The 26,759-nt window shown below is 43.3% G+C and overlaps 1 protein-coding gene and 1 long non-coding RNA gene across 3 annotated transcripts in view; one reads left to right on the top strand and one right to left on the bottom strand.

Annotated features, from left to right (window-relative positions):
• Positions 1-2,983: 2,983 nt before the first annotated feature.
• LOC143679092 (uncharacterized) lies at positions 2,984-5,668 on the bottom strand. The gene is made up of 2 exons (XR_013173550.1): positions 4,741-5,668; positions 2,984-3,268 (listed from the first exon to the last, which is right to left on the bottom strand). It is a non-coding gene; the product is annotated as an uncharacterized LOC143679092 (long non-coding RNA).
• Positions 5,669-9,522: 3,854 nt separating this feature from the next.
• DUSP10 (dual specificity phosphatase 10) overlaps positions 9,523-26,759 on the top strand; it is a 40,496-nt gene continuing 23,259 nt past the window's right edge. The window contains exons 1-3 of one of the 2 annotated variants that reach the window (XM_077157913.1): positions 9,523-9,602; positions 10,232-10,358; positions 12,632-13,482. In XM_077157913.1, coding sequence (XP_077014028.1) covers positions 12,675-13,482 — 808 coding nt within the window. In that variant the 5' untranslated portion in view covers positions 9,523-9,602; positions 10,232-10,358; positions 12,632-12,674. Of the gene's footprint in view, positions 9,757-10,231; positions 10,359-12,631; positions 13,483-26,759 lie in introns of both variants that reach the window. The other variant, XM_077157912.1, reaches the window with a different exon arrangement.

The raw sequence follows: 26,759 nt of genomic DNA, 5'->3' as shown, positions 1-26,759 counted from the left end.
TACCCACTTAGTTACGTGCTTTCTGGCTTAATACCTATTTTTAGGGCAGAGAATATGTGTTAATTTTCTTCACCGCTGTACCTCTGGTACCTAAAAAATAGAGCACAAAGTAGGTGCTCAATGAGTATTTATTGAATGAAGTAATCAGTCAATTTAAACCCTAAGGTGTTTTGATTCCAAAGCCCATGCCGTTTTTGCTAAGAATGGGTCTATATTTGGAGTTTAAGAGAGTCTGTACTGGCACTGTACATAGATCATAAGCAAAGAATGCCCTCTTTACTCCCCTTATAAATGCTATGCCTCTTTTTCTCTGTTTTTCTGTAGCACTGCTATCCAATAGAGATACAATGCGAGCCACAATTGCCTGTGACGTATGTAATTTCAAGTTTTCTAGCAATCGCATTAAAAAATGTACAAAGAAACAGGTGAAATTACATTGAATATATTTTATTTAACCAAATAAATCTAAAATATTATCATTGTATCTGAAATCAGTATACAAATCACTAATGAAATATATTCTTCTATTCCTACCGTGATGTATTTCATACTCACAGTGTATCTTAATTCAGAGTACCCTACAATTCTAATGCTCAGTAGCCACAGATGGCTGATGACTACCGTATTGGACATAGCAGCTCTTGGTATTAAAAATGTGGTCTGGGACCAGCTGCATCAAAATCACCTGAAAGCATGTAAGAAGTGTAAAATCTCCACTCAGACCTACTAAATCAGAATCAGCATTTTAACCAGAACCCCAGGAAATACAATTCCCAAGTGATCTGAACACACTTAGAGTTAGAGAAACACTTGTTGAGACAGCAGGCCAGGGACTTCCAGTCCACTGCAGGCCAGCGAGGAGGAAGCCTAATGTTGCATGTTTATGGGCACACACGTCATGCTTTCCTGACAAAGATCCAGGAAAACCTAAAACATTAGACAGCCACAAAAAATGGAGTGAATTCTGGTCTCAGATAGGCTTTTATGAACTATAACTAATGCATTTTAAAAGTCTGCTCCTTAGGTCCTTGTGCTGAGATTTTATAATAATTCAACTGTATGTCATTTCTTGGGAAAGCAGAAATAACTGCAACAAGTTGTTAACATTAATCATGGAATTTAAAATGGCTTTCTTAATACATGTTATAAAATTGGGAAAGCAATCTGTACTTAATATGGAAATTCCTGATAGGCTCAAAATTTAGGATGTTTAGATAAAATTAAATATGCATTTTTGGGAAAGCAAAAAGATTCACATCTTTCTTCCTGTAGGTTAAATGGACACAAATCAGAGGCTTAGAACATACCTCAGGTTTATTTTTATCTCTGAAGTTTCTAGATGGTTGTAAAGCCCCAAAGCCAGACGCTTCACTGGGATTTCCTAATTGTAGTAGGGAATTTGTTCTCCTTTTATCAATAACCTATCTTAGGATTTTAACCTTAAAAATTCTAACCTGATCATCTCTTCAGGTAGTTTTAAACCCTTGGGAACTCAATTCAACCAGACTTTAGTAAAGCAAGACAGATGGAGATGGACTGATGCTCGATATAAAAGTTATCTCCCAGGCTTTACTCTACTCTGTCCAGCAAAGGGAAAGGAAGGAGATCATAGCAGCTTAAACACACAAAGGGAGAAGATCTGCATTCTTCTAGGAGAGAGGTACAATTTGCTCCCCAAACTATGAGACTGGAGAAACTTGTCTTGAGGATTCTGCTACATTTGAATGGTACTCTGGGTGCACTCTTGAACATCCCAGCACTCCTAGAGGGTAGGGTCTGCTTCTTTCATCTTTGAAGCCCCCTGAGCCTGGCAGAGAAACAACTGGCTGCTGCCAGAGTGGATGCTGTGCCTTGCGGGGATGTGCCAAGACTGGCACCACCGTCCATTCCTTCCCATCCCAGGGGCCATGGGCCCAGTGTCTGCTGGGGACACCCAGAGTAAGCTTCAGTGATATCATGGGTTTTGGCTGCAAAGCATTCAACAATTCCTCTACATCTGAGGAAAAATTCTGTTCTAAGCTACTTAGCTTTGGAAAATTCTGGACTTGGCAACATTTCCTCTAATTGCCCTCTCTCTGCCCAAACCTACCCTTCCCAACTGTTCAATCAAAAAATATAAGCCCAGAATTTAAAACCAGTCTTCTTTTTGTCTGTCTGACTTTTCCCTACATTTTATCCTTCCCTCCTTGTTTCACAAATACTTTGATGGCTGGAGGATGAGTGCAAATGGAAAAGTTTGGCTTTAAGGAAAAAAGTCTCTAGTGCTAGATAGGTTAGATGCAAACTTTGGTAGAACATTCTGTGTGATCTTCATGAGCAAAATATCTAAGTCTCTAACTTCCTTAATCCATATATCGGGACTAAGTATTGCATAAAGATTGGGACTGTATGTTGAAAAGGGTGTCAAAATCTGCTGACATACCTGTTCTGTGCGGAATATAGAGAAAACACTTCATTGGATGTGTTACTTTTGTTGATACGCTTTGAAGTTCAGAATGGCAACTTACAGAGTTGCCTTCATTTTCCTAGCTCCTAGGAACAGAAACTGCAAACTGAAACATGAAGGTGACTAAGGATTCCCCGTAAATTATGCATCTTGGTGTGTTCCTGTGGAGAAGGTCACCTTCACCTGCTTCGTCCTAGGCTCTGTGCATTGGTAGATGCATGCAACAAACCTCGGCTCTCTATTTGTCCACTTCCTGATCCGGTCAATTTACCAACTTTAAATTCAACATTTTTCTGAGCTAGAAGTTTGTGGCATCCATTACATTTCCTCCTTCTCTAAGGTTCCTACTTGAAGTAAAATTTTCATCAAGTCCAATAGGGATTTTTTTCTTACCTTTTGAATCACTTGAATTGACTTGACCTGATCTGACTTCAATTGATTTGAAATCCTACTATGTGCCAGAGGTGGTACTGAAGGCGCAGTACTCAGCACACAATAGGCACGTGAATTCACCTGGAAAAAGACTCATCTACCACATTTGTACGTTCTTGGCCCTTGCACGCCAAGAGTGTAATCCAAATGTGGTTTCCTTATCCATGACATAAACCAGGAGACAATACTGAACAGTCCTCTTGGGTAGGGAATCCAGAAGGACTTGGTTCACCTTCACAGAGCATTTGAAGCAAGATTTCTTGGTTTGCTGCTCCATGTCTAGCCCAGAATTGGGAGCTGCATTTCCTTTCAGAGCACATCCACCTAATTCGCTGCTACACAAATAACTCGTTAACTTCCAAGGTACAGGTTCTTGATGAAATGCCTCTTCTGAAAAAAAGAAAAAAAAAGGCTATTTATCAGCATCAGTCACATGCTAGAAAATAAATGCTGGACCAGTTGTCTGAAGGGAGATTAACACAAGGAAATGTATGCTGTGGGTGTTATACAAAGGAAGGAGCTCAGAGAGAAAAGGAAGAAAGGGAGATAGCTTAATTCTGTAAAACTCAATGAACCAAAGTGGGAAATTTTCCTAGGCATGGAAAGCAACGATAATTGCAAAGAGTGCTGATGGATTGGAAAATGTAACCATGGTATGGATTCTAGTGAGATGGATTTTAATGAGAGAGATGGTGGCATTTCTGTCGATGCTAGGGGAAAATAGAAAGTGGAGATAAATAGGAGAATATGGCAACAAAACAAAGCAATGAGTTTAAGCATTCTATCTCCCCTGAGATAAACACTTGGTTAACATCTTCCAAAATAAGTCAAAATAGGGGTTGTAATTGAATTTAGGGACTTAGAGTTCTCTATGCTTCCAGTAATTGCAAAATACCAAATCAGTAGCTAGAAAGGTGTCAGATGAGGTAAGGTATGCATCTAGAAAAAATAGTCCAAAGGTACAGATAAGAAAAATGCTCAGTTCATACATTCATTCAAGAGAAACTTATTGAGTTTATACTATATGCCAGCTTCTGGGCATGGTGCTGGAGATATAATGAATAAGACTTGGTCTTTGATATACGGAGAGGTTATAGGTTTTCCCTTGAACTGTTCAGTCCAAATTCCAGTAATAGAAATGATTGACATTTAGAGCAATATTTGGAAGGATTATGGAAACAAGGTGGAGGTGTGGTCTAGTCTCAGTTATGGAAGATGTCTGGATGAGACTACATGAGGACAAAAGGAACTCTGAGAAGTTCTGAGGAAAAGAAAGGAAAAATTAGAGGACCCTTATGAAGAGGTAATTAAAAATATCCTGGTACTCTGGAGGCAGAAGGGCATATGATAGAAGTCTATAAACTCAGAAAGAGAATGAATTAAATAACACACAGTGGGTAAAAGCACTTGCTCTGCTGCCAGATTGTCTGGATTCAAAGGTAAGTTCTGCTACTCTCTAGCTATGTGACCTTGAGAAAATTACTTAACCCTTCTGTGTTTCTGCTTTTCTGTTTCCTCATCATTAAATTATGGTTGATAAAAATATTGATGTAGAGTGTCAATGTGAAGATTTAAATGAATTAATATATTTATAAATCACATCAGAGATTTGCATAGAGTGAAACATTCAACAAGTGCTACCTATTATTATTTTCCGAATTCAGATCTTTAGTATTGGGATTCAGTAAAGAGTTCATTGTAAAGATAAATAAGGTATATGTGACATGCTTGGTAATCTACAGGAACTTTTTGTATCTAAGTGCAATATATCTTCATCTACTAGGAGCTGCTGAAAAGGTTAGATTAATTCCTTAGTCAGAGCTGAAACAAGTCCCAAGGGAATTTAGGAATTCTTAGAGCACCTGTTTACTTTTAACTCTGCATCCCGCACCGTATTTCAGCTTCACAACTGGACGCAGCTTCCTGGGGTTCAGGGACTGTGAGTCTGAAGGAATATCCTAATGAAAAAGCATGATTGCCCAGATTGGACAAGGCGAAAAATGTTAATGTTCTCGATAATATTAATAATAATAATACGCCAGCCATCTCAGAGGAAGGTGTTGCTGGGGGACTACTGCCAGTGAGTTAGTTTTTGTGTGTGTTATTTTCATAAAGCAAATAGGTTTGTGTCATGGTCCACCCCATTAGGTCTGGTCAGATTTCTCTGCCGACAAGGAGCAGCAGGCATTGTGAGGTTACAGATAGGGGATGAGCAGACTGGGAGGGAAAGTCTACCTGCCTGTAAGGGGATCTGCCCAGGACGCTCATTGATTCCCCAACCAGTGGGTCAGTTTGGTTTGGTCAGTGGAGGACCAACTTTGAGAAGAGGTCTGAGGCTAAGTCCTGCAGTCAAGCATGCCTTTGGCCATGCAGATCCATTATCTAGGTTACAAATTTCCCCACAGGTAAAATGATGGGATATTTAAAAAGCAAAACGAAACAATCAGAATCTTTCTTCCAATGGAATCTCCTTTGGAATCTCATATTTGACATAACACATGTATATGTACGTGTGTTAATCGTATGAAGGGGGTAGGCATGGGGCCACAGAGCTCCATTAGCTCATTCCTGCTCCTGCCCCTGCTTGTATCGGTGCCCCTTCTCCCTCTGGCACATCCTAACACAGTTTCAAAACCACTGCCCTAGATATGTGCTAAAGTCCCTTCCAGGCCTAAAATTCTGTGGTTCTGGTCCCTGTGGCAGCTAAGTGACCTTAAATAAAGGAACAATTAGAGGTTCTAGAACAGCACTGTCTGGTAGAAATATGTGAGTTACGCATGCCATTTAAAGTTTTCTAATAACCATATTTTAAAAAGTAAAAAGAGACAGGTGAAGTCAAGTTTTTAATATATTTTATTTAACTGGACACATGCAAAATACAAACATTTCAATATGTAACAGATGTAAAAAAAAAAACTGAGACAACTTAAATTCGTTTTTTAGATCAGATTTTCAAAATCTGGAGTGTACTTTAAACGTACAGCACACATTCCATTTCAGGCCTGCCATATTTCAAGTGCTCAACAGCCACACGTGACAGGTTGCTACCATACTGGAAAACACAGAGCCTTGAACAGTTCAGGGCCTTTTCCTGCATCACGTGTGTACCTGCCTATGAACTTAATGGGCCGGATCTGCATCTGCAGGCCCCTAACTCATAGAGAGGGAGATAAGCACCCCCTTACCCCTGCCTCTGTTTCCACCACCCCACCAAACCCTGCAAATGTCACCTCCGGACCTTCTCAGCCCTTCTCCAGGCCTAGAAGGGATTGCAGAGGGTTTCAGTAGGGTGGCCTTAAGGGTCACAACCACCCCCTGCCTCATTTTTCTTTTCCTCAGCTCATTCCCATTTCTTGCTGATTTAATACCACCTGTTCTAGTTTGCTAGTTTACAGTTCTAAGGCCAAGAAAATGTCCCAATTAAAACAAGTCTATAGAAATGTTCAATCAAAGGCATTCAGGGAAAGATACCTTGGTTCAAGAAGGCGGATGAAGTTCAGGGTTTCTTTCTCAAGTGGAAGGGCACATGGCGAACACAGTCAGAGTTTCTTCCTCATCTGGAAAGGCACATGGTGAACGTGGCCGGGGTTCCTCTCTCAACTGGCAGAACACATGGCGAGCACGGTGTCATCTGCTAGCTTTCTCTCTTGTCTTCCTTTTTCATGAAGCTCCCTGGGAGGCATTTCCTTCTTCATCTCCAAAGGTCACTGGCTCATGGACTCTCTGCTTCATGGTGCTACAGTATTCTCTGCTCTCTCTGTATCACTTTCTCCAAAATGTTTCCTCTTTTATAGGACTCCAGAAACTTATCAAGACCCACCCTAATGGGTGGAGACATATCATCCCCTAATCTAGTCTAACAACCACTCTTGACTAAATCACATCTCCAGGGAGATGATCTGATTACAGTTTCAAACATACAGTATTGAATAGGGATTATTCTGCCTTTATGAAATGGGATTTTGATTAAAACATGGCTTTTCTAGGGGACATGCATCCTTTCAAACCAGCACACCACCTTTATCCTAGGATTTATTATTTCCAAATTTTCACCAAGCCTTTCCCAGCCTTACCCTTTGCACCTCCAGGAACCCCACCTTGACCGTTAGGGTTATTCTGAAGATCTGGCCCTCATTCTGCCATTATCCCCCACACTTAACCATTTTAGCGCAGACAAAGGAAGTAGTTTAATACATTTGTTCAATATTATCCAATATTGGTCTAAGTTCTCTTCATCTTTTGCTATGTTTAATACATCACACTGTGCACTGAAGAAAGTCAGTATATTTTACGATGTTTGGTGGAACAAAGAAATGGCTCAGTGCAATCATATTACAGCACACAAACACAGTGAAGATGCCTTGTCATTTCTTTGGGACTAAAACTGAACCTTAAAGTTTTGCCAGTTATTTGTAGACTTATCAGGTACATAGACATTGACTGCCAAGTATTGCAAATCTGAACACTTGGGGCAGTATTTCAAATACTATTTTCACTTTTATGACTAAAAACTAGGAACATAGTCACCTTTTCTTGTACAAAAGAAGTTTAGAAGGGTAGTGAGTGAATAAACCTCCATTTGCAATCTGATTTTTTCCCTACCACTCTATAAGAGTGGTATATTCTTTGTTAAAAAAATAAAGCCTGAAATATATTAATGACCTGGTAAATTACTCCATGCTTCAGGTTTGATAAATGATAGGTAATTTTGCCATCGTTCCCAAATTTTCAGCCTACATGGCTTACGTTCTTAGTCAACTAAATTATAATAATCTGCTAGTTTGAAACATAAAAAGAAATAATCTCATTAGATAAGTTACATTTCCTTTTGAAGTTATGTTCCCCTTTCGGATTTCATGGGAAAAGCTGGTTGACTCTTCTGCAAGTGTATAAATCCTAAATTTGTTTGAATTAGATACCAAGGCATTAGCAATGAATTTATAGATCATACCTATCTTTGAATAAATAAAGGTATATTATAGATCATACCTATCTTTGAATAAATAAAGGTACCTCCTTTCTTGAAGCAAGGATAATACTTTTTTACTAAATGCCTTTTATCAAGCAGAGAATCTTTTCTTCCCTTAAGCACTTACACAAGTACTTGTCCCTTTTATTCTGAGATGGAACATTACCATTTTAGATTTTAAAAATTAAACATGGTGACTCTGGATGAACAGACACAACATAGGAGAATCAGAATCCAGTCTTGCTTCCAGATCCCTTGAACCCTGAGTTGGTAAATAGTTTTTCAATAATCACATGTTGTTAGGAAAAAGCAAGCTTGTAGATTCCTTGCTCCAAACAGATCCAGAGTAGACTCTGTGGGAAGTTCTTCTCTGATTTCTACATAAATCATAAGAATCCAACTTTCCTGATCACAACTTGCAGATCTCCAAAGGCATAGGGACAAATGGTGCCCTAAGGATTCCCTATCCTTTAAGGGTGGGGATGGTGTGCGTGTGTGTTGGTGTGTGGGTCAGGAAGGAGAACACCTCCTTTCCTAGTCAACATAATTTTATGCATTTGGTGCATGTTGAGACACTGGTGTGAAGAGCTGGAATAAGGACGTGTTATATGCACATACGTGATACAATTCCCCCCCCTCACCGGGAGGTACCCCAGGGGATTTCTGTTTAACAGCTCATTGAGAACAGCTGCCTGGTTGGCCTTAAATTGGCATTTCCTGAGTTCAGATCTACCCTTAAAGAAACTCCATGAATATGTCGCTGCCACTGCTTACTTATTAGAACTGTAGCTTCGAGTGTGTCTCCAAACACCTCCAATCTGGTAGAGAGAGAAAACACAGCCAAGCATTCCATATCCTCATAAAGTATTACTCCCGTGTAATTATCTCGCTCTTTTTGCCTCTGCCTCTGTGAGACTAGAGTGGTACAAAAAAACAAACAAAGAAAAAAAAAAAACAGGCACTGTATCTTTAGGGTTCTTTGATGCAGACTCGAAGCCATTCATTTTGGCGTCTCCGCTGCCGAGACAAGTGTCCCGCAATGTTCCTGACATCTTCGTGACAAGGCGCAGACCCGCTAGCCTCGTCCGGTGCTCTGCTTCCAGGGATGCACGCCCTGGACGGCGGCCCCTCGGACTGCAAAAGTCACGAGCACTGGCGGGGCTTCCCGGACGGTCCCCTGGCCACTCTCAGTCTGGTGGACTAGATACCGCTCGGGCCCTTTTCCACCCCGCGGCGGCCGATCGAGACGTTCCGGGTCCTCGCCTGGCCCGGGGCTTGCGGGGCCGCGGGGAGGCGGCCGGAGAGCGCGCGGCGCCTGGACCCAGCGTCCGGGCCGGCAGCGCCGGCTGCTGCGGGTCGGAGGCGTCGCCCGGGGCTGCGGCCGGCGCGCGACGAGCCTCGGGACCCACGGCCTCCGGCCCGAGCCGGGCCCTCCACCCCAGAGCAGCCCCCCGCGGCTCTGCCTCGGCGTTGGGGGTCGAGCTCCGGGGTCAGGCGGGGGAAGGCGAGGGCGCGGCGGGGCTGCCGGCCCTGGAGCGCGCGGGCGGGTGGCAGTAATAGCCGGGGGGGGTGGGGGGGTGGGGGACGCGGCGGCATCGGCGGGCCCCGCGGCCGGGGTGGTGGTCCGGTCCGGGCCCGCTGCGGGCGGAGCGCGGGGAACTCAGGGCCCGGGGGTGGGGGTGCCCAGGCCGTCGGCGCTGGGCCGAGGAGGAACGACCGGCGCTCGCTACGCGTCCACGTCCGTCCCGGGCGCCGGTACTCGGCGAGCTGCGTGGACCTCGGGGAGGGGCTCGTCAAGTCCCCTCGGGTGACTGGGGGAACCCGGGTTCTCCACGAGGGACGGTAGTTGTTCCCTCTTCTTCTCCCGCCTTTGGAAAGTTACTTCCACACTTTTGACGATCCGTCCGGAGTAAGAAGGGAACATTAAAAGCAGACACACACACACACAACAACAACAACGGCCTGGTCTGCCCGGGGTGGGGGGCTGTGGGAGGGTCCCGTCGAGCGGAACGAGGCAGCCTTAGCGGGAGGGGCAAGTCCGGCCCATTGACAACTCGGCCCCGGAACGGGTTAACCGCGTCCTGGCCGGGTCCGTTCACATGTAAATAGAGAGCAGCTGCTCCGCGCGGGCCCCGGCTGGCTCTTTGAAGTTTTTGATTGGTTGCCAATGACATCACCGCCCGTGTTGTAACACGGAGGCCCTCCAGCGGCGTCGGTTAAACCCTCCTTAAAGAGGCGAGGCCACGCCCTCGGCCCCTCCCCCCACGACCTCCCATTGGCCGCGGGCCGCTGCGAGGTAGCGGTTCGGCTCCTCCGGGCTCCTATTGGCCCCAGGGGCCGTCGGTCGGCGGGAAGCCCGCCCCCTGAGAACCTTACATTTACAGTGTGGCAAAAGAGAAAGTAACTATGTTGCTGCTGGAGATCAATGAAGCCAAGTGAATGGGGGCTGACCGCGCAAGTCCATAGCTGACGCCGAGCGCCAAATGGTGGAGGGCTACGCTTGTTAATGAAGTAAGTGAAAGTCACCGCGGCTACTCCTGAGAGCCCGGGAGTGGAGGTGGAAGAGCATTAGGCGGTGTGTGTGTGTGTGTGTGTGTGTGTGTGTGTGAGAGAGAGAGAGAGAGAGAGAGAGAGAGAGAGAGGAGAGAGGGAAAGGGAGAGATGCTCTGCTGATGGGGGAGCCCAGCAGGTGAGGTTAAAGGGTTCGGGCTGTTGGGTGCTCCTGCCCTGGGCGCTTACTCACTGCAGTCTTCTTGGATTGGGGACGAGGGAAAAACGAGGTTCGTATGGGATGCTTTGCTGCAGTTTTAAATGCCTGGGGTTTGCTAGTGCGCTGTGTTGCGAACAGGGGCGAGCGCTCCAGGAGCGGGGAGGGAGCATTCTCTTACCACTTTATTTTGTTTTCAGCCCCTGCCTAGTGGTGGGAGTGAGACTAGTGAGGGGGGAACAGCTCAGTGTTTTTGCTGGAAGGCTTCCTCTTCCAGACTGGATGTTTTCACGGGCCATATATACGCCCGACCCTTTGCTGCAGGGATTGCAGATCTCTTTATACACTCTGTGTGTGTGTGTGTGTGTGTGCGCGCGCGCGTGTGTGAGCCGCGCACTTGTGTGGACGTGGGGGTCCCAGCGTGTGTCTCCATGAACACACATATGCGTCCCTCTCAAAGGAAACAGACTGTTGATCCTGGGACGTAGCCTACCAGGTAACACAATAGCAAAGACTTTCATCGGTTGGTCCAGATGGGAAACAGTTATAGCTTCTGGAATAGTACTCACTCTTCAAAAAAAATACTACGCAAGTCGAGGGGGGGCGTTGATCCTTCGCTCCCATCCAGGGGTGGGTGAGAGAAACCCGAGTAGGTGGGGAGCTGTGGATGAAATGGGTGCCAGCCCGTGTGTGTGTGTGTGTGTGTGTGTGTGTGTGTGTGTGTGTGTGTGTGTGAGAGAGAGAGAGAGAGAGAGAGAGAGAGAGAGAGAGAGAGAAAGAAAGAGAGAGGAGAGGGGAGAGAGGAGAGTGTTGTTCTGCCTGTGATACTTTGGCTCTGTATCAGATAGTGGTGTGTAGATGTAGACCGATGATAGGTGACATTTTTCCAGACAGCTCTTTGAAGTTCCTTTAGGTGAGCAGATTTTGCTTGGGGTTTGGTTTCTTCTCTGTGTGCACGAAGGAGGAGAGGAGCCCGCAGGGCCACAGAGAAGGGACTTGTCCCGTTGCAGGTGCTCTCTGAGGAGACTGAAGGTAGTTCTGCTGGACAACACTCTGCCCCCTTCAGCAGGGACAGGCTTACTGGGAAGTCTCTTTATCTAATCCATGTGAAGTTCAATCCTTTTCAAAGGGGGAGAGTGTGATATCTGTATGGAACTGAAACCTACAGACCTGCTGCCTCCCCTTGACAGAAGCTCTCCAATTCACAGCCTGTGTGAGTGGCAGAGGTGAAGCCAGGAGGAGAGCTGAGATGGTCCTTAGAGGCAGGAATGGAGGGTGTAGGAGGGGAGCAATGGGTGGGTGATGTGTCTGGCTGGGGTGAAGTTTCCAGGCCTGGGTTCTGGGCTTGAGGCTTTGTTTTAGGACACCAGCCGGTAGTGAAAAGGGGAAATGCAGCTTAAATTACTAGAGGCTAACAGGAAACATGGGGTTCTTAATATGACTGTGTTGTACTTTTCAAAAGACCTGGCAAGATGGAGAGCAAGAATAGCTCCTAGTCAAAGAGATTCATTTAGGGGGATACTTTCATTCCTATTTGCAGAAAGTTGACATCTGCCCCCGATGTATATTTAGCTGCTGTATATTTCTGTGAGCCATGCCAGCGTTCTTGGCCATCCCTTTGCTTTTGCAGTGGGTGAAGGAATTAAATGGGAAGCATGCAAGGGGGGACAAATGGGTCTTTCTCAGATGGTTGCCATATACTGCTGCCTGGGAGGTAAAGCCAAGATTAGATGGCCTTTTAAAGAGGCTTCTTTTCTGTCTTCAGCTTTTATAATTTTTTTTATTCATTTTTTTTACATTTTCAAGAGCTGTACTTTGATGTAGGTCCATGAAATGTTGTTCATCAACATTTTCATAGACTAATATATTTAACCTTAGACTTAGCAATGGCGACCGTCAGGTTTGCATCCTCTTTGAATATGTAGAAATGAGATTTCAAGCCTTGATAGTGGCATGATAAAGGGCGCTTAGGACGACTTTGCTCAGAAGGATGCAAAGGTCTTCCCTGAAGGATCGGATTAGACTGCCTTTTGTGTCACACGACTTTATTCTTTCTCCACCCCCTCCTTCTTTACAGACTGTCTTGACTTCTTCTTGAATTGCCAGTTTTCAGCCTCCTCATGCCTCCAACTCCTTTAGACGACAGGGTAGTAGTGGCACTGTCTAGGCCTGTCCGACCTCAGGATCTCAACCTTTGTTTAGACTCTAGCTACCTTGACTCTGCCGCCCCAGGCAGTAACGGCCACCCACCGGTCATTGCCACCACCGTTGTGTCCCTCAAGGCTGCGAATCTGACGTATATGCCCTCATCCAGCGGCTCTGCCCGCTCCCTGAATTGTGGATGCAGCAGTGCCAGCTGCTGCACTGTGGCAACCTACGACAAGAACAGTCAGGCCCAAACCCAAGCCATTGCCGCTGGCAGTGCCACCACCGCCATAGGAACCTCTACCGCCTGCCCTGCTAACCAGATGGTCAACAACAATGAGAATACAGGCCCTTTAAGTCCATCGTGTGGGGTGGGCAGCCCTGTGTCAGGGACCCCCAAGCAGCTAGCGAGCATCAAAATCATCTACCCCAATGATCTGGCAAAGAAGATGACCAAGTGCAAGGGTCACCTGCCAAGCCAGGGCCCCGTCATCATTGACTGCAGGCCCTTCATGGAGTACAACAAGAGTCACATCCAAGGAGCTGTCCACATTAACTGTGCCGATAAAATCAGCCGGCGGAGACTGCAGCAGGGCAAGATCACTGTCCTAGACTTGATTTCCTGTAGGGAAGGCAAGGACTCTTTCAAGAGGATCTTTTCCAAAGAAATTATAGTTTATGATGAGAATACCAATGAGCCAAGCCGAGTGATGCCCTCCCAACCACTTCACATAGTCCTCGAGTCCCTGAAGAGAGAAGGCAAAGAACCTCTGGTGTTAAAAGGTAATGTCTCTGCTCCCCTCCCAAGCACGGTCCTTGTTAGCCTAAGTACACTTTGGGTTTTCTCTTGGAAGTAACTATTTTCCTTACCCCAGCTACAAAAGATGAAAATAGACATTCTTCTTCTCGTCTTCCCTTCCATGCCTTTTCTTTATTATTTGATATAGAGGGGGAAAAAAGAAAACTAACCAAAACAAAACCAGCGACATTGAACTGGAAGCCAGAAGATCTGGGTTCTAGCCTTGATTTTGCTTCTAATTTGCATGGTGCAAGCCATTTCACCTCCCTGAAACTATTTTCTCATCTTTCTAAAATTGGGCTGTGTACCAGATGATACATCAAGTCATGCCTAGTCTGGTAGTTCTCTATTCCAGTCAACAGTTAGTTATTGGAAAGTTATGGTCTCTCAGACTTAACCAATGTTGGAATGGAGGAAACAGCAACTATGGATGAACTACAAGTAAACCTCTGTTCCTCTTCCATCTCACTCCTTTGACCAGCTTGGCATTTATATGGTTTGCAAAGCGACCTTCAAGAAGGGCAGAGACCCTTAACATGACTTATAAGGCCCGATGGAAAGTATATGTTCAACAAATATGTCCATTCCTCTGTCAAAGCTCCAAGCTGACAGAGACTTTCTCAGGAAATACCCCCAAATGTCTTATTCTTTCTGGCCTTACCTGACAGCTGTTGGCATCATAGCTTCTCCCAAGATGGGGTGGAGAGCCACCTGCCTGGTATACTAGATGCAAACACCAGGTCCGTGGAGCTGAGTCCCTGCAGGAGGAGTGAATTACTCAGTCTTTCCTGTGCTCCTTCCACACAGTGCTCCCTAATCCAGCAGGCGAGCTTTCATCTTACATCCATCCCAATTGGGCCTCTTTGCCCCAGGCACCATCCTTTGGGGTCCTGCACATGACTTTTCCTCTTCAGCTGCTTTTCCTGATGGTGCTAATGAGAGTTAGTCATCTGTCTTCTCTACTCTTATGTTATGAGCCAAGGTACACAGTTTCTGGGTGACTGAAATGTGTTGATCAAAGATGCTGTGGGTGCCTTTGAACATCTTGCATATTTAAATTGCAATAGGACATTTGGGTGAGCAAGGTGGTTGTTTTGCCTTTGTAGGACAGCACTGATCTTCTCCTTGTCTTCCCAGTGAGGCATTCTGCATTTGTTAAGTGATGTTCTTGGAAAAAATGGTTCTGAATCCCTTTGGCATGACCCTCTGTTCCTAAACTTGCTTTCACTGGGCTCAACCCCCACAAAGGTACAACCTTCCTTAGAGCTCTTTTGGGACGATGAACACCATGGAGTTGTATCCAGAGAGTTCCAACACTGCCCAGGCATATTCTCTTATTTAAGAGTTTTCTTGAGGCTACAAATATGTTCAAATTTCCTATGTAGCTCTGTGCTTTATTGTTTCTTATTTGGATGACTTTGAGTGATTCCCAGTAGGTTTACTCAGCTAATATTCTCTTACCATGATCTAGGTTTGAGAAAAGACCATCTACAAATTCCCCATTCATAATCATTTGTCTTGGTAGGTTTCAGAGGGGTGGTGGATGGTCTTGATGCTCTTCTGTTTCCTCACGTAGAGTAGATGTTCTTGATAAAAAGCAAGCCTTGTTTGTCTGCTTCATCTGAGGACAGATAAATTAAGAAGACGCTGGACTTGACCACAGGGTTGATTAGGAAGAGTTATAGATTCAGCCCTCTATTGTACAGTGGGCTTTGATGCAGATGGGGTGGTCTGTCAGTCCCTGAGGAACGACTCTCCTTGGTGCTGCTGATGAAAGTAGGGTCCTTTGCCCCCTTGCTGTGGGTGCAGTGGAGATTCAGGGCAGCCTGGGCTTGTTCCTCAGTGTCAAGAGATTACAACTGTCTCAATGGGGCGGGACTGGACACGCTGCTGACCTCACCTCTGAGCGCCGTGGGCGGCCGCTGGGAGTGCTCATTTTCGGTTTGGTGAGATACAGCGGCGGTCGACTTGGAAGACACTCTGGTGGTAGAGGTTGGATTATTTGTAGCTTTGGGGGCTTTTTCTTGAAATATCTGGTAACTTGGTTGAAACATATGTATTTCGGGAGCAAAAGGATCTGTAATCTACTTTGTTCTTATCATTATTATTATTTTTTGTCTCTTTCGGGGGTGGGGGTGGGGTGGCCTAATATTGGAACCAAGATGGAAAAGAAGGGAAAGGGGTCAATTTTAGAAGACCGTCATCGTATCCTCTCATCTGGTTAAACCAGAGGTTACTGTCACAGCACCACTGATGTGAAGGAACTGGGTGGGCATCTCACAAAAGACACCGCCAGCCACCGCTCTCAGATTCTCCTGAAGAATACTCTTCAGTGAGTTAAGCAGTCCATTGTGGTCTTCCATCTCTGACGAGATTTATTTCAGTAAATCGTGGTGATTTAAGATTTTATTTCAGCAAGAAGAGCAGTGGTACCATTTTGGGATGAGTGATTTTTTTCAAAGGAGGTGTGGTGGAGAGGTAGTTAGAATGTAAGGTAGAAAATTCTAAGGCCTCGCTAATGTATTTTCAGAGATTTCAGTGCGATCTTGGGTAATTTATGGCTGGCCCATTTGATTCTCCGTCTTATGTTTGTACACACTGGTTGCTACCCTCCTTGTCCAAGTTTTATGTCCCCCGGTTTCAGTGCCATGTTCTCCATTTTTGGTGCTGCCTGTCAAGTGGGTGGCTGCTCTGTTGCCATTTTCGTAGTGCTGTGTCAGGTCAGGAAGAAAATGATCAGAGGTGCAGAAGCCCCTGGGATTAAGTAGTGTTCTAATTTCAGTGCCATCTCTGTTGTGACCTATGTCTGAATCCATGTTTTATTCTCTTCTTCTGAAGAATAAATGGCATCAGGCATGTGGTTTTACTCTGCCTGGTGAAAATGATCCAAATGAATAAATATTTAGGGATTTGAGAAGTCTTTGAAAGAATTACCATCCATGTTACCAAAGTTGATTTTTCATATGATTTCTAACCAAAATGATTGGGAACACTAGACAATTATACCATAATGAGGGTCACCCACTCTGCCGCAGAATTTATAAGCCTCCCTTTCTTTCAGCAAGTGTGGGTGCAGGGAAATAATTTGTCCTTTGCTTATGAAAGCAAGGAGGGTATACCACCTACCTCCTCCTCCTTAAAGGTAGTATGTGCCTTTAAAAAATTTTTATAAAAAAATTTTGAACATAGAACAGTAGAAAACAGTGTAACCAACATCCATATACTCAGCACCCAGATTAAACAATTATTCATTTCTCCCCTAACCACTCCCTCTTTCTTTTGTGTTGAAATATTTTGTTTAGAAAAACTTTAAAACCATGTAAATATGTTTATTATTATAAATTTCATAAAACCAAAACATTTTGTAGCATATTATGGATAATGTTTTCACTCATACATCATTCAGTGTTATGTGCCTACTTTGGAGATCTTTCCCAAACTTAGAATCCCATGTGACTGGGTAGCCATCAGGTCCATGGAGGCACTTCCCTGCCGCACAGTGCAAGACTCAAGGCCCCTCCGTGGGGGCTGCATCTCCCCCTCTCCACACCCGTATGTCAGACCCGCGCCTGTGCTGCTAGAAAACAAAGCTGAACTGACTGCTACACTCTTCAGCAGGCCTGCTTCCATCCCAGAGGAATTTGTTGGGAGACTAGGGGAGGAGAGGAAAGCAGTCTAGGTGGTTAGTACATGGAGAAGATTTAGTGACATACAGAGTCAGAATTTTATACTTTAAAATGTTCTATCAGGTCTCCTGAGAAATGAGCAACATAAATTGAACTTTTTGATGATGATTTTTCCATCATCAAAAAATGATTCTGAGATAAACACTTGGAGGCAACATAGAGTTTGATGACAAAGTGTATGCTAATGCTTAGGCATGAATGGGTATGCTCAACAAGATTACATGAAACTATTCTTTCTAGTCCTGCTTTGTCCAGTTGGGGGAACAGAAGTCCCCTCTTGTCTCTCTGGGAAATTATGAGGGTTTTTTAAAAAATAAATTAAGGTCATATCTACACTCATCAACTGACTATTGTTATTCTGACTTCTATCTAACGTCCAAACCTGTCAAACATTTGCCTTGTAGGAAATGGAAAAATTAGAAGAGGACTTAGTATCCAGTCTGCCTGAGTTCAAGTCTTGGTTCTCTTCTTACTAGCTAGGAGCCCTTGGGCAAATTGCTTAATCTCTTAGTTCCTTAGTTTTGTCATTTACCGGAAGAGGATCTAACAGTAACATCTCAGTGTTAGTTTGGGAGCTAAATGAATTAACGTACACAAAATGTTTAAAAGTTCCTTGTTTGAGACGAACAATAAATGTAGCTCAATATTATTACTATCGATTGAACAGTAATGGTGGTGCAGTAAAAAGGCAATTTTCACTCTTTTTCTGAAGGAGTACAATTCCAGTTAGGTATAGTGGTGTGTGTGTGTGTGTGTGTGTGGTGTGTGTCTATCTGTCTGTCTGTCTGTCTGTTGCTATGGCCTAAAAATAACTTGGTGACTGTTAACTAATTTAAGTAGCATACAGTTGGAGTGCCAAGTAATTACAAAAACATGCTGGGCCGAGAGGCCAGAGTAATTTGGGCATATCCTAGAATTATTCATTTGTAGGGGAATTTGTAAAAATGTGATCATAAATCTGTCCAGCTGATGTCATATAACTAAATAATGAAAGTATAAAACGATTAGGCTTTGTTTTTCCTGGCCTCTCATCAGGCTGGTTTATTTTTGGAGTACCGATAGTAGTCTGACTACAGAAGGGTGGGTGGAGGGAGGGAGAAGTGTGCTTCGTTTTGAAAGTTTTGAGAAGCTTTGGGTTGTGAAGAGATGGGGTGTGAAGGATAAAGGAGGGAATGAGTTGTAAGGCCTGCTGATTTCTTCTGGTGAGTCCTGAATCCTTGGCGTGAATTGGTTCACAGCTACCTGCACTCAATGTGAGGTTATGGTTATACTAGTCCAATGAAACTGTGAGTGAAAAGAGATATAAGTGAGCTCTCTCCCCCATCGCTGTCCCCGCTGCCTTTGTCCTCCGTGATGTGCTCAGCAAGTGGAGTGGAATTGTTAAGCTCACTTACACCTGGGTTCAAAGCTTGCTTTTTTTTTTTAAAGGACCAACTGTGTGTGTGTCCTTTGGCAGCTCCCCTTATCTTTCAGAGTCCGAGTTTTTCTCCAGTGCAAAGCAAGAATAATTCCAACGTCACAGGATGAAGTGAATATGGTGGAAATGGATTGCCTGAAGCTTGAACAGCTCTCAATAAATTCAGCCTGGACCCTGCCTCCTACAACCATCTCCTTTAAAGATGTCTTAACCCTTGAAGGGGGGGAGTAGCCAGTTGTTCTAAGCAGAGTGCTGTGGGAGCATATTAGATATCAACAGCCTTGCCCTTAATTCCAAGCAGTTAATTTAACCATCTGGATTGTCAAGGTCAAGTCCAAGAACCTTCTCTCCTGGCAGTGGTGGATAATGCTTTCAGATTAGAAAGAGCAGGGTAAAGGGAAGGAAAGTAGACAGGTAGTTTTCCTAACTGTGTTTAAAAAATGTGTGCATATAGAAGAAAAGAGGGAAGAATGGTGAATGTATACAGTTTTCTACTCGGCCTTCTAGGTAAACCCATCCAGACAAAATCATAAGGGCAGAAAACCTCTCTTCCAGAGCCTTTTGATGCCCAGGCCCCTGGGTGCTAGGCATGCGCTCTCGAGCATCCCCAGGCTCTGCTTCCATAGACCCTGTGTGAGCCGCAGCCAGAGCCCCCCTGCACCAGCCCTGCTGGTGAGCAGTCTGGGCATACAAATGTAGTGCACGGCCTGTGCAGTTCAATCCATAGGAATATGCACCGCGAGCAGAAATCCTAAACCCAGGAGAGATCATCTCACCTTTGTGCCGAAGACTGCCCACTTTTAGAACTGGAAGGGATGTTTAGAGACCTCCTAGTCCCATCGTTTTTACCCCAGGTGGTTGATAGGGAATCACGTGGTGGAGATTTAGAACTCATGCTGCCCAGGTCCCCCTCTAGAGCCTCTGATTTAATTGGTCTGTGGTGCAGCTCCCAAGGTAATTCTAACACGGGCAGATTTGGGAACTATTGATCTAGTTCAGGCTGCTCATTATGCAGTTACGGAAACAGGGCCTAGAGGTTTATGAGTTGTCCAAGGTCACATGAATGATTAATTTTAGAGCCTTTGTCCTTAGTGCTAAAGAAGATCCGCCAGGATTGGCAGATTGATGTATGTGTGTATTACTATCTAATAATGACAGGACCTAATGTATAACATGAAAATATAAAATAGTTAATCCATAATTAAGTAGGGATACATTTTGTCAAATTTTGAGATTTCAGTGCAGAGCTAAAAGGATGCAAGTTTAGGACTTTTGAAGCCAGCAGCTCTTGGTCCAGATGTTCACCTAGGACCCAAAATAGGGGTTACATATTAACATTGACTTAGTCCCATCTTCTAGGAAACCTGATGGTTTAAGGAAAGCAGAAAAACAATCAGAATGTACCCCTGGGTCCAAGTGCCTTAGGCTTCCTGGTATAAACAGGTGCTTTTTCCTAGGTGGTCTGCAGGGCTGTACAGCTGGGCGGAGGAATTCATTCATTTGTTCAGCTGATATCCTTGAATGCCCTCTGTGAGTTAAGCACTAGTTTGCAGGCCTCGGAATCTCCCATTGCAAAGCTTAGGCTCTGAATGAGAGCGTGTTTGGAAGAGGCCGGTCCTCTACATTCTTTCAGCGTTGAAAATCATGTCCCTTTTAGTATTTAGCACTCATCCTCTTCTGCGACATTTGCCATGATCTAAAAAGAAATCATTTGTTGGTTGTTAATGGAAAGGGAGGCAGAGCACTGTCTCTGCCTCAGAAGCTCAGGGCTGGCAGGCCTCTTCCGCAGAGGAGAGAAGAAGCTTGCAATTTGAACCCCACTCATTTTGAACATGCTGCTGATACCACCAAAGCCTATGCTTCTTTTTCCTGCATGCTACCGATGAAAAGAGGACATGCCAAGCAAGCAAGCATTGTAAACAATATTTCAGAGGCAAGGTTTTGGCCTGCTTAAAAAAAATACTTGCAAGTAACAATTAAAAAATCACTCTAAGAGTCAGAGCTGGGATGAAAACACAGGTCTTTCTGATTTCAGAGCCTGGGTTATTTCCCTTCAACCATATATATCCTTTTTGGGCAAATTTCCATTGGTTTTGTTTCCAAACCTCATTCATATAGCATAGACTTACTAATTCAGAAAAATTGGGGTGAGGAGAAAATAGTGAGCATGAATCATGGCCTGAATTTCATTATAGAACAGTGAAAAAAAACAAAAACACACGCACATTTTAACTCCAAGTTGATGCAGTTTTCTTTCTGATTCTGAAATATTTAATTCTTTAGACGTTCTCATCTGAAATCCACGAGCAAGTTCTTAGCATCATTTGTTTTCCCAGCTTATGTTTATAGCATCAATTTTTTCTTCAAAAATTGGAGAACTATACATACTTTTTTCCTTCAGCAAGACCCATATCTTATATAACTTAAAGGACAAGGTGCTTTGAGCCTGCAATTTTAGTTAAGGAGAGGAGATGTGCATGCCTGGTTCCTTCATATAAGTTAAAGGCCATTTACCATCTGTTAGGTCTCGGCAGAGCAGATCACCAACAGGAAGTCATTAAATCACCCATATTGCCCTTAAGGATGCATTTGTGGTGAAGGCCTAATCATTGCACAGCCTTCCCCCCATGACTTGAATTTCATGGAAAACACACCGAAGCCAAACTCTCCCCAAGTGCTCTATACAGTTTCCCTTTCTTTGTCTTATTCCTCTGGATAGGACCCTGGGCAAGCGTCTGTCACCCCCTCTCTAACACCAAGCAAATAAATGAAACTACTCAACTCCGGGAACCCTGTCAGGCATGCCTATCTCCTCTGCGGAACTGAAAACTCACATTGTAGTGTGAGCTCAGCTGTGTTATGTTGTGTCACTGGCTAAAGAGGCCTCGCAGCATCCCAGCCCAGTTCTTTCATAGCTTATAATTTGTCCTACAGAATAAATAATCCAACATTCTTTGAACCACGGACCTGAGGTCCACTATCATTGTGTCACTTATTCCCAGTCGTTGTTCCTGGCAAGAGAGGAAAAAATACATATTGGAAGGAACAGGAGGAAAGGCAAGGGGGAAGGGAGAGAAAAGCATAGTCTGAGGACATCATCTTCAGCTCCCAAACTTAAGTTCTGGGTTCCAGTCTGTGAGCTTTTGCCATTAGCTATAGCAGTGTCATGGCTTTCCTCTTAAAATAGTAAGACTGTATGTGAATTTCGAAGAGGGGCTTCCTTGAAGGGACAGGGGAAATTTCCATCGGTCTTGTATTTCTATTCTGATTTAAATACCACATCTTTAGGTTAAGACTTTCAAATAATGGGTCATATGGTTCTCATGAAGTTGTGTTTTAATCTGCCAGCAGAAACATCATTTAATCACCCATTAGGTTGAGTCTGACCAACCTATCATCCCTGAAATTAGAAAATTGTTTGCCAGATAGTTTAGAAGGAAAAAAACTAATAGCAAGTGAATGCTTTCTGTGTGTTGGGAATTGGACTGCTATACATGTATTTTATTTACTTCTCAGGAAAGTTGTCTGAGAGGGGTATTATCCCCAGTTTTACAGAAAACCTAACCCAAATGTTTTCCCCATGCCATTTAGCTAGCCAGTGAGAAAACTAGAATTGAAACACAGTTTTCATGATTTCAAAGGCTGAGAGATTTCCAACTTGCCCAGAAAGTGACTTACTGTATCCCATTTGTTATGGTTATTTTAACTGTGCTTTATCTCTGAGAATGCCTCATGTCATAATATTACTCCTCATCCCCAGGTTTTCTTGTATAACTTCAATTGAAAATTTCAGTGCTAAGAAGATTGTCCTACTGTGTGTCCTTAGAGATTAACGGGTTTCCTGGGGTCCTTGCCCCAAATTATATGCCAGCCTGGACCTTTATAAAATTTGGCAACATTAAATTTCATCAAGGCAGAGGCTTTTAAGGATTAACAAATCTAACCAAGAAATTTTTGAAAATTGCAATTATCTCTAGCACTTATTGCATATTTATTATATACCAGATTCTGTCCTATGAGCAATATATCCCATGATAACACTACATTTTTATGTATGATTGGCTGAGACTCAGAGAGTTCCAGGCACTTATCCAAGGTCACTCAGCTGGTGCTACTAGAATCTTCTTCTAGTAGCCAACAGATATAAGGCGGTGTTTCACTCTAAAAAGTGCAAAGTAGATGAATGGGAAGCAAGGTGGGTGTCATGTTAGGTTTAATGAGTGAAGAGGCATATAATGTGCATCTGTGACAACTTCCCAAAGGCAGGCATTCAGCTGATTATGCTTTATAGTCTTTATGCATTCTATTTGTTTCTATTACAAAATTATAGATTTTTTTCCCCCAAGTATATAGAGAAAGAATTTCTAGTAGATTATCATTAGCCTTTGGGGAAGTTAATTCTCTGGGAGAAGTGAACAGAGATCCTGTCAAACCAGTAACGATTTACTGCTTTCTTCTTCCCTCTCTTTCTCATCGCTCTTCCCCTCTACAGTCTAAGCCTACAGCTGTAGCTCACGTAATCAGGTGGTGTGGCGAGGACAGGCGCCGGGAAAGAGTATAACTGACACCTTTGAAGGACACCCGGATGGACCTCTGGGGACTGTGGCTAGAAGCAGCATTCACTGAGGCGGTATTCTGTCTTCTGAAGGAAGGTCTGTGAGGGTCGATCGAGCCACTCCAGACCTTCCATAGCCTCCAGTGAGGGGGCAGGGCCGAATGATCAGGGCGCTTGAATTGGAAAATGGGGAAGAAAATCTAAAAAATACAAGTGATAGATTTTAGGGAAGTTTTAAAGAAATGCAGAGGTATTCATTTCATTGATGTTGGGTTTTCACTTTTACACGTGGAAAATCAACGTGGGTTTTATGAACCCCAGGAACTCCAGAGCGACAGGAGAGTTAATGAACAACCACTTGATGGTGGTCCCTCACACAGGCAGGCACTCACTTGCTAATTGTTAGGAAAGACATATTCTTCATAGAGCATAAGAATTGGAAGAGACCTATCAAGCATTCAAGTATCTGGTCCAACTGTCCCATTTTACAGATGGAGAAACTGATTCCTTTTCCAAGAGCCCATTAAGAGCTGATGGTAGAGCTGCCCTAGAATCCACGTTCCCTAACTCTCAGTTCAGTGTTCATTTTGTACTTATTTTATATTTTCATCACAGGAACTATAATCTTTTGGTTTGTATCTGAGTTGTCATTAAATAAGCAAATCTTGGGTGTACAAGTATTCAGCCAGGGAGCACCATGTTTTCTTTTTCTTTATCTTTTGATTGAACTTATCAAGTGACATCTTAATAATGAATTGTTTTGCTGATGCACCCATACATTTGTATTCATCCCTAATATTGGGCATTTAAATATTTTCTTTATTTTTTCTTTATTACAGAAGTTGTGGGCTTACATAATAAGCATGCGTAAAATACAAGTACGCATCTAGCACCCTGTTGTTAACACTGTGCTTTGGTGTGGAACATTTGCTACAATCAATGAAAGCACATTTTTATAGTTGTAATATTATCTGTAGTCCATGGCTTAACTTCGCTGTTTGTGTAGTGTACTTTCATGGATTTTTTCTAAACAGAGTTATTCTGTTACCATACACATAATCTAACATTTTTCCTTTTGATCACATTCAGACACAATTTCCCATTCCCTCTCCATCCTGTCCCCTGGTAATCTATATTCTAGGGTCTGTCTGTGAGCTTGTTTATCCCAATTGCTTCAGTTACTGAGATCATATGTAGTGGCATTATTCACAATTGCCAAAAGATGAAAGCAACCTCAGCGTCCATCAACCTATGAATGGGTAAATAAAATGTGGTATATAAATAGGATGAATATTATCTGGCCATAAAAAGTGAATGAAGTCCTTGACACATACGACCACATGGATGAACCTTGAAGCTAGACACAAAAGAACAGGCATTATAGGAATGTCTGTTCCCTGTGGCAGAGGGAATATAGTATGGAAGTTTAGACCACAGGTTCTGGAGCCAGACTGCTGAGTTTGAATTCTGCCTTTGCCACTTATTAGAAGTATGAATCTGAGCAAATCAACTTTTCTATGCCTCAGTTTCCTTGTCCATAAAATAGGGAGGATAATAGCACCTTTCTCATGGAATTAATTAAGGACTAAATTAATTAACATATGTAAGTGCTTTGAACAGTGCCTGACCCATAATTGGTAGCATTTATTAATGTTTTACAATTATAATATTGGATATTTTCCATAATAATGATGATATTGATGATGGTGATTAATTTCATCAGTATCTTCTTATACCTGAGGAATATATGAATGGTATAGATCCGAAAAATGATTTGACATTGCTACTAGTACAATGTAAGTAGGAGAGAATCTTGGATGCTTGTTAGGTCTTTTTGTTGAAAGGTTTAGAAAAACCCAGCATTTCTAGTGGGGTGGTCAGATAACTACATCTGTCGTTTACTGAGTCAGTGTCATCCTGGAAGATGACAAAATATTTCTATCAAGGAAATCTTTATAAAATTAAGTCTTTGCAAAGATTCTTTATTGCATGCCCATTGTTGAAATATTGAGATAATTTTAGAAGTAAAAAAAGAAAGACATACTAATCCCACTCTGACTGTCCTAGTTTCATTTTCACGTTCTCTTCACCCTTTCCCCATATATGTGCATATTGCACAAAGTTTCTAAAAGAAACTGAAATTAATGTTCACTTTATATTGTATGTACTTTTCTGTCATGTATAGTCATCATAGAATTTCTTCTTTAATGATATAACATGCTTTATTTGATGGGTGTACCACATTTGACTTAACTAATTTCCCTATTAATAGAAGTTAAGATTTTTTCCAATTTCTGAATATTTTCTTGAAACCTCTTTCGGGACTCTCTAGTTTTGAACACTTCTCTAGTTTGCTTTTAAAGTAATGGTTGCTAGTTTGTTGGCCATCTTGTTTCCCTCCCCCACCCCAATTCCCCTTTACTTTTTCAATCCCACCTTTTCTCGTTAGAATAAAGAACTTACTACTAATAAGGTTGTTAGTTTAAGGGAAGTCTTTACCCTTACTCACTGGTCTTTCCCCCGTCCCTGGTGTGTTTGTGTACCACACGTACATTGTGGGCAGTCTGCAAATCTAAGACTTCTACTTTGATGGGAGGAGTGCGGAAGTTTGCAGGCACCACTCAGCACTTTAAGGAAAAAAGAAACAGAAGCTACTGTGGAAGTGAGTGATCTGGCAGGGCCAACAACAACTTCTTGTTTCATTAATATGAGTCACTCCCAGTTCTACTAAAACACTTCAAAAGGGACATCGTTACAATGTTAGCAGAAAGAAGTTAGACTTTCTGAAACGCTGAGTAATATGTGTTTTATTTTCCCATTTTTTTTTTTAAACCCTGGAATTTCAGTGCAGAGCAGAAATCCTCTGTGTACATAAGCAAATGTGGGCAGCAAGAATACATCAGAATGGAAAGACAATTCCCATTAGCTCCTTTTGCCCAATTGAGGTAGTATGCCCTTTAAATAGGAGATAATACTCTCGCAGATAATTAGCTTGTCTTCCTTGATAAAGCAGGTGAATTGGATTTAATTAATTAATTAATTAATTGATAATTAATCTTGCGTATTATGTAAAAATGCATTTGTCTGCCCTTATTAGGTGAATGTCTTCATTCCTACCTAGAGGGTGGATAGGAATCCCACCTCCCACTCCAGTGAGAAGCGAATTCGATGAATGTCAGGGTGATGGTGTCCGGGAAACTTTCTCTTACGAAGGCTGGGAGAAAGTGAGTGTGGGGCACCACCATTAAAAGGCATAGAAGTTCTGTGTTATTATCTGCATCTTTAAAAATATATATATATATATTTGAGAGGCCTGAGAAGATGCTACCAAGCCTCCTAAATGAATACCTCGAAATCAATCTCCTACTAGTGACAATCTTTGGGATTCATGATACAGAGCTTTCCCCAAGGAGTGGTGGCTAGATGTAGTTAGCTGGCGTCTGGGTAGTGACTCCACGGGGTGGCCTAAGAGGGTGAGGAGGGGCAGGTCAGTGACTCATGAGCCAGAGCTCCTCCCTGCAGCTCTTTGTCCCAGCCATGCAGAATGCCACAAGATTTCCCCATCCAGCTGCACGGTGCCGTGGGGACGTCTTTTCCCACCGA

Source organism: Tamandua tetradactyla, chromosome 4 (assembly GCF_023851605.1).
Source record: "Tamandua tetradactyla isolate mTamTet1 chromosome 4, mTamTet1.pri, whole genome shotgun sequence".
NCBI lineage: Eukaryota > Metazoa > Chordata > Mammalia > Pilosa > Myrmecophagidae > Tamandua > Tamandua tetradactyla.
The sequence above is the reverse complement of the archived record's forward strand: the minus strand, read 5'-3'. Positions and strand labels throughout refer to the sequence as shown.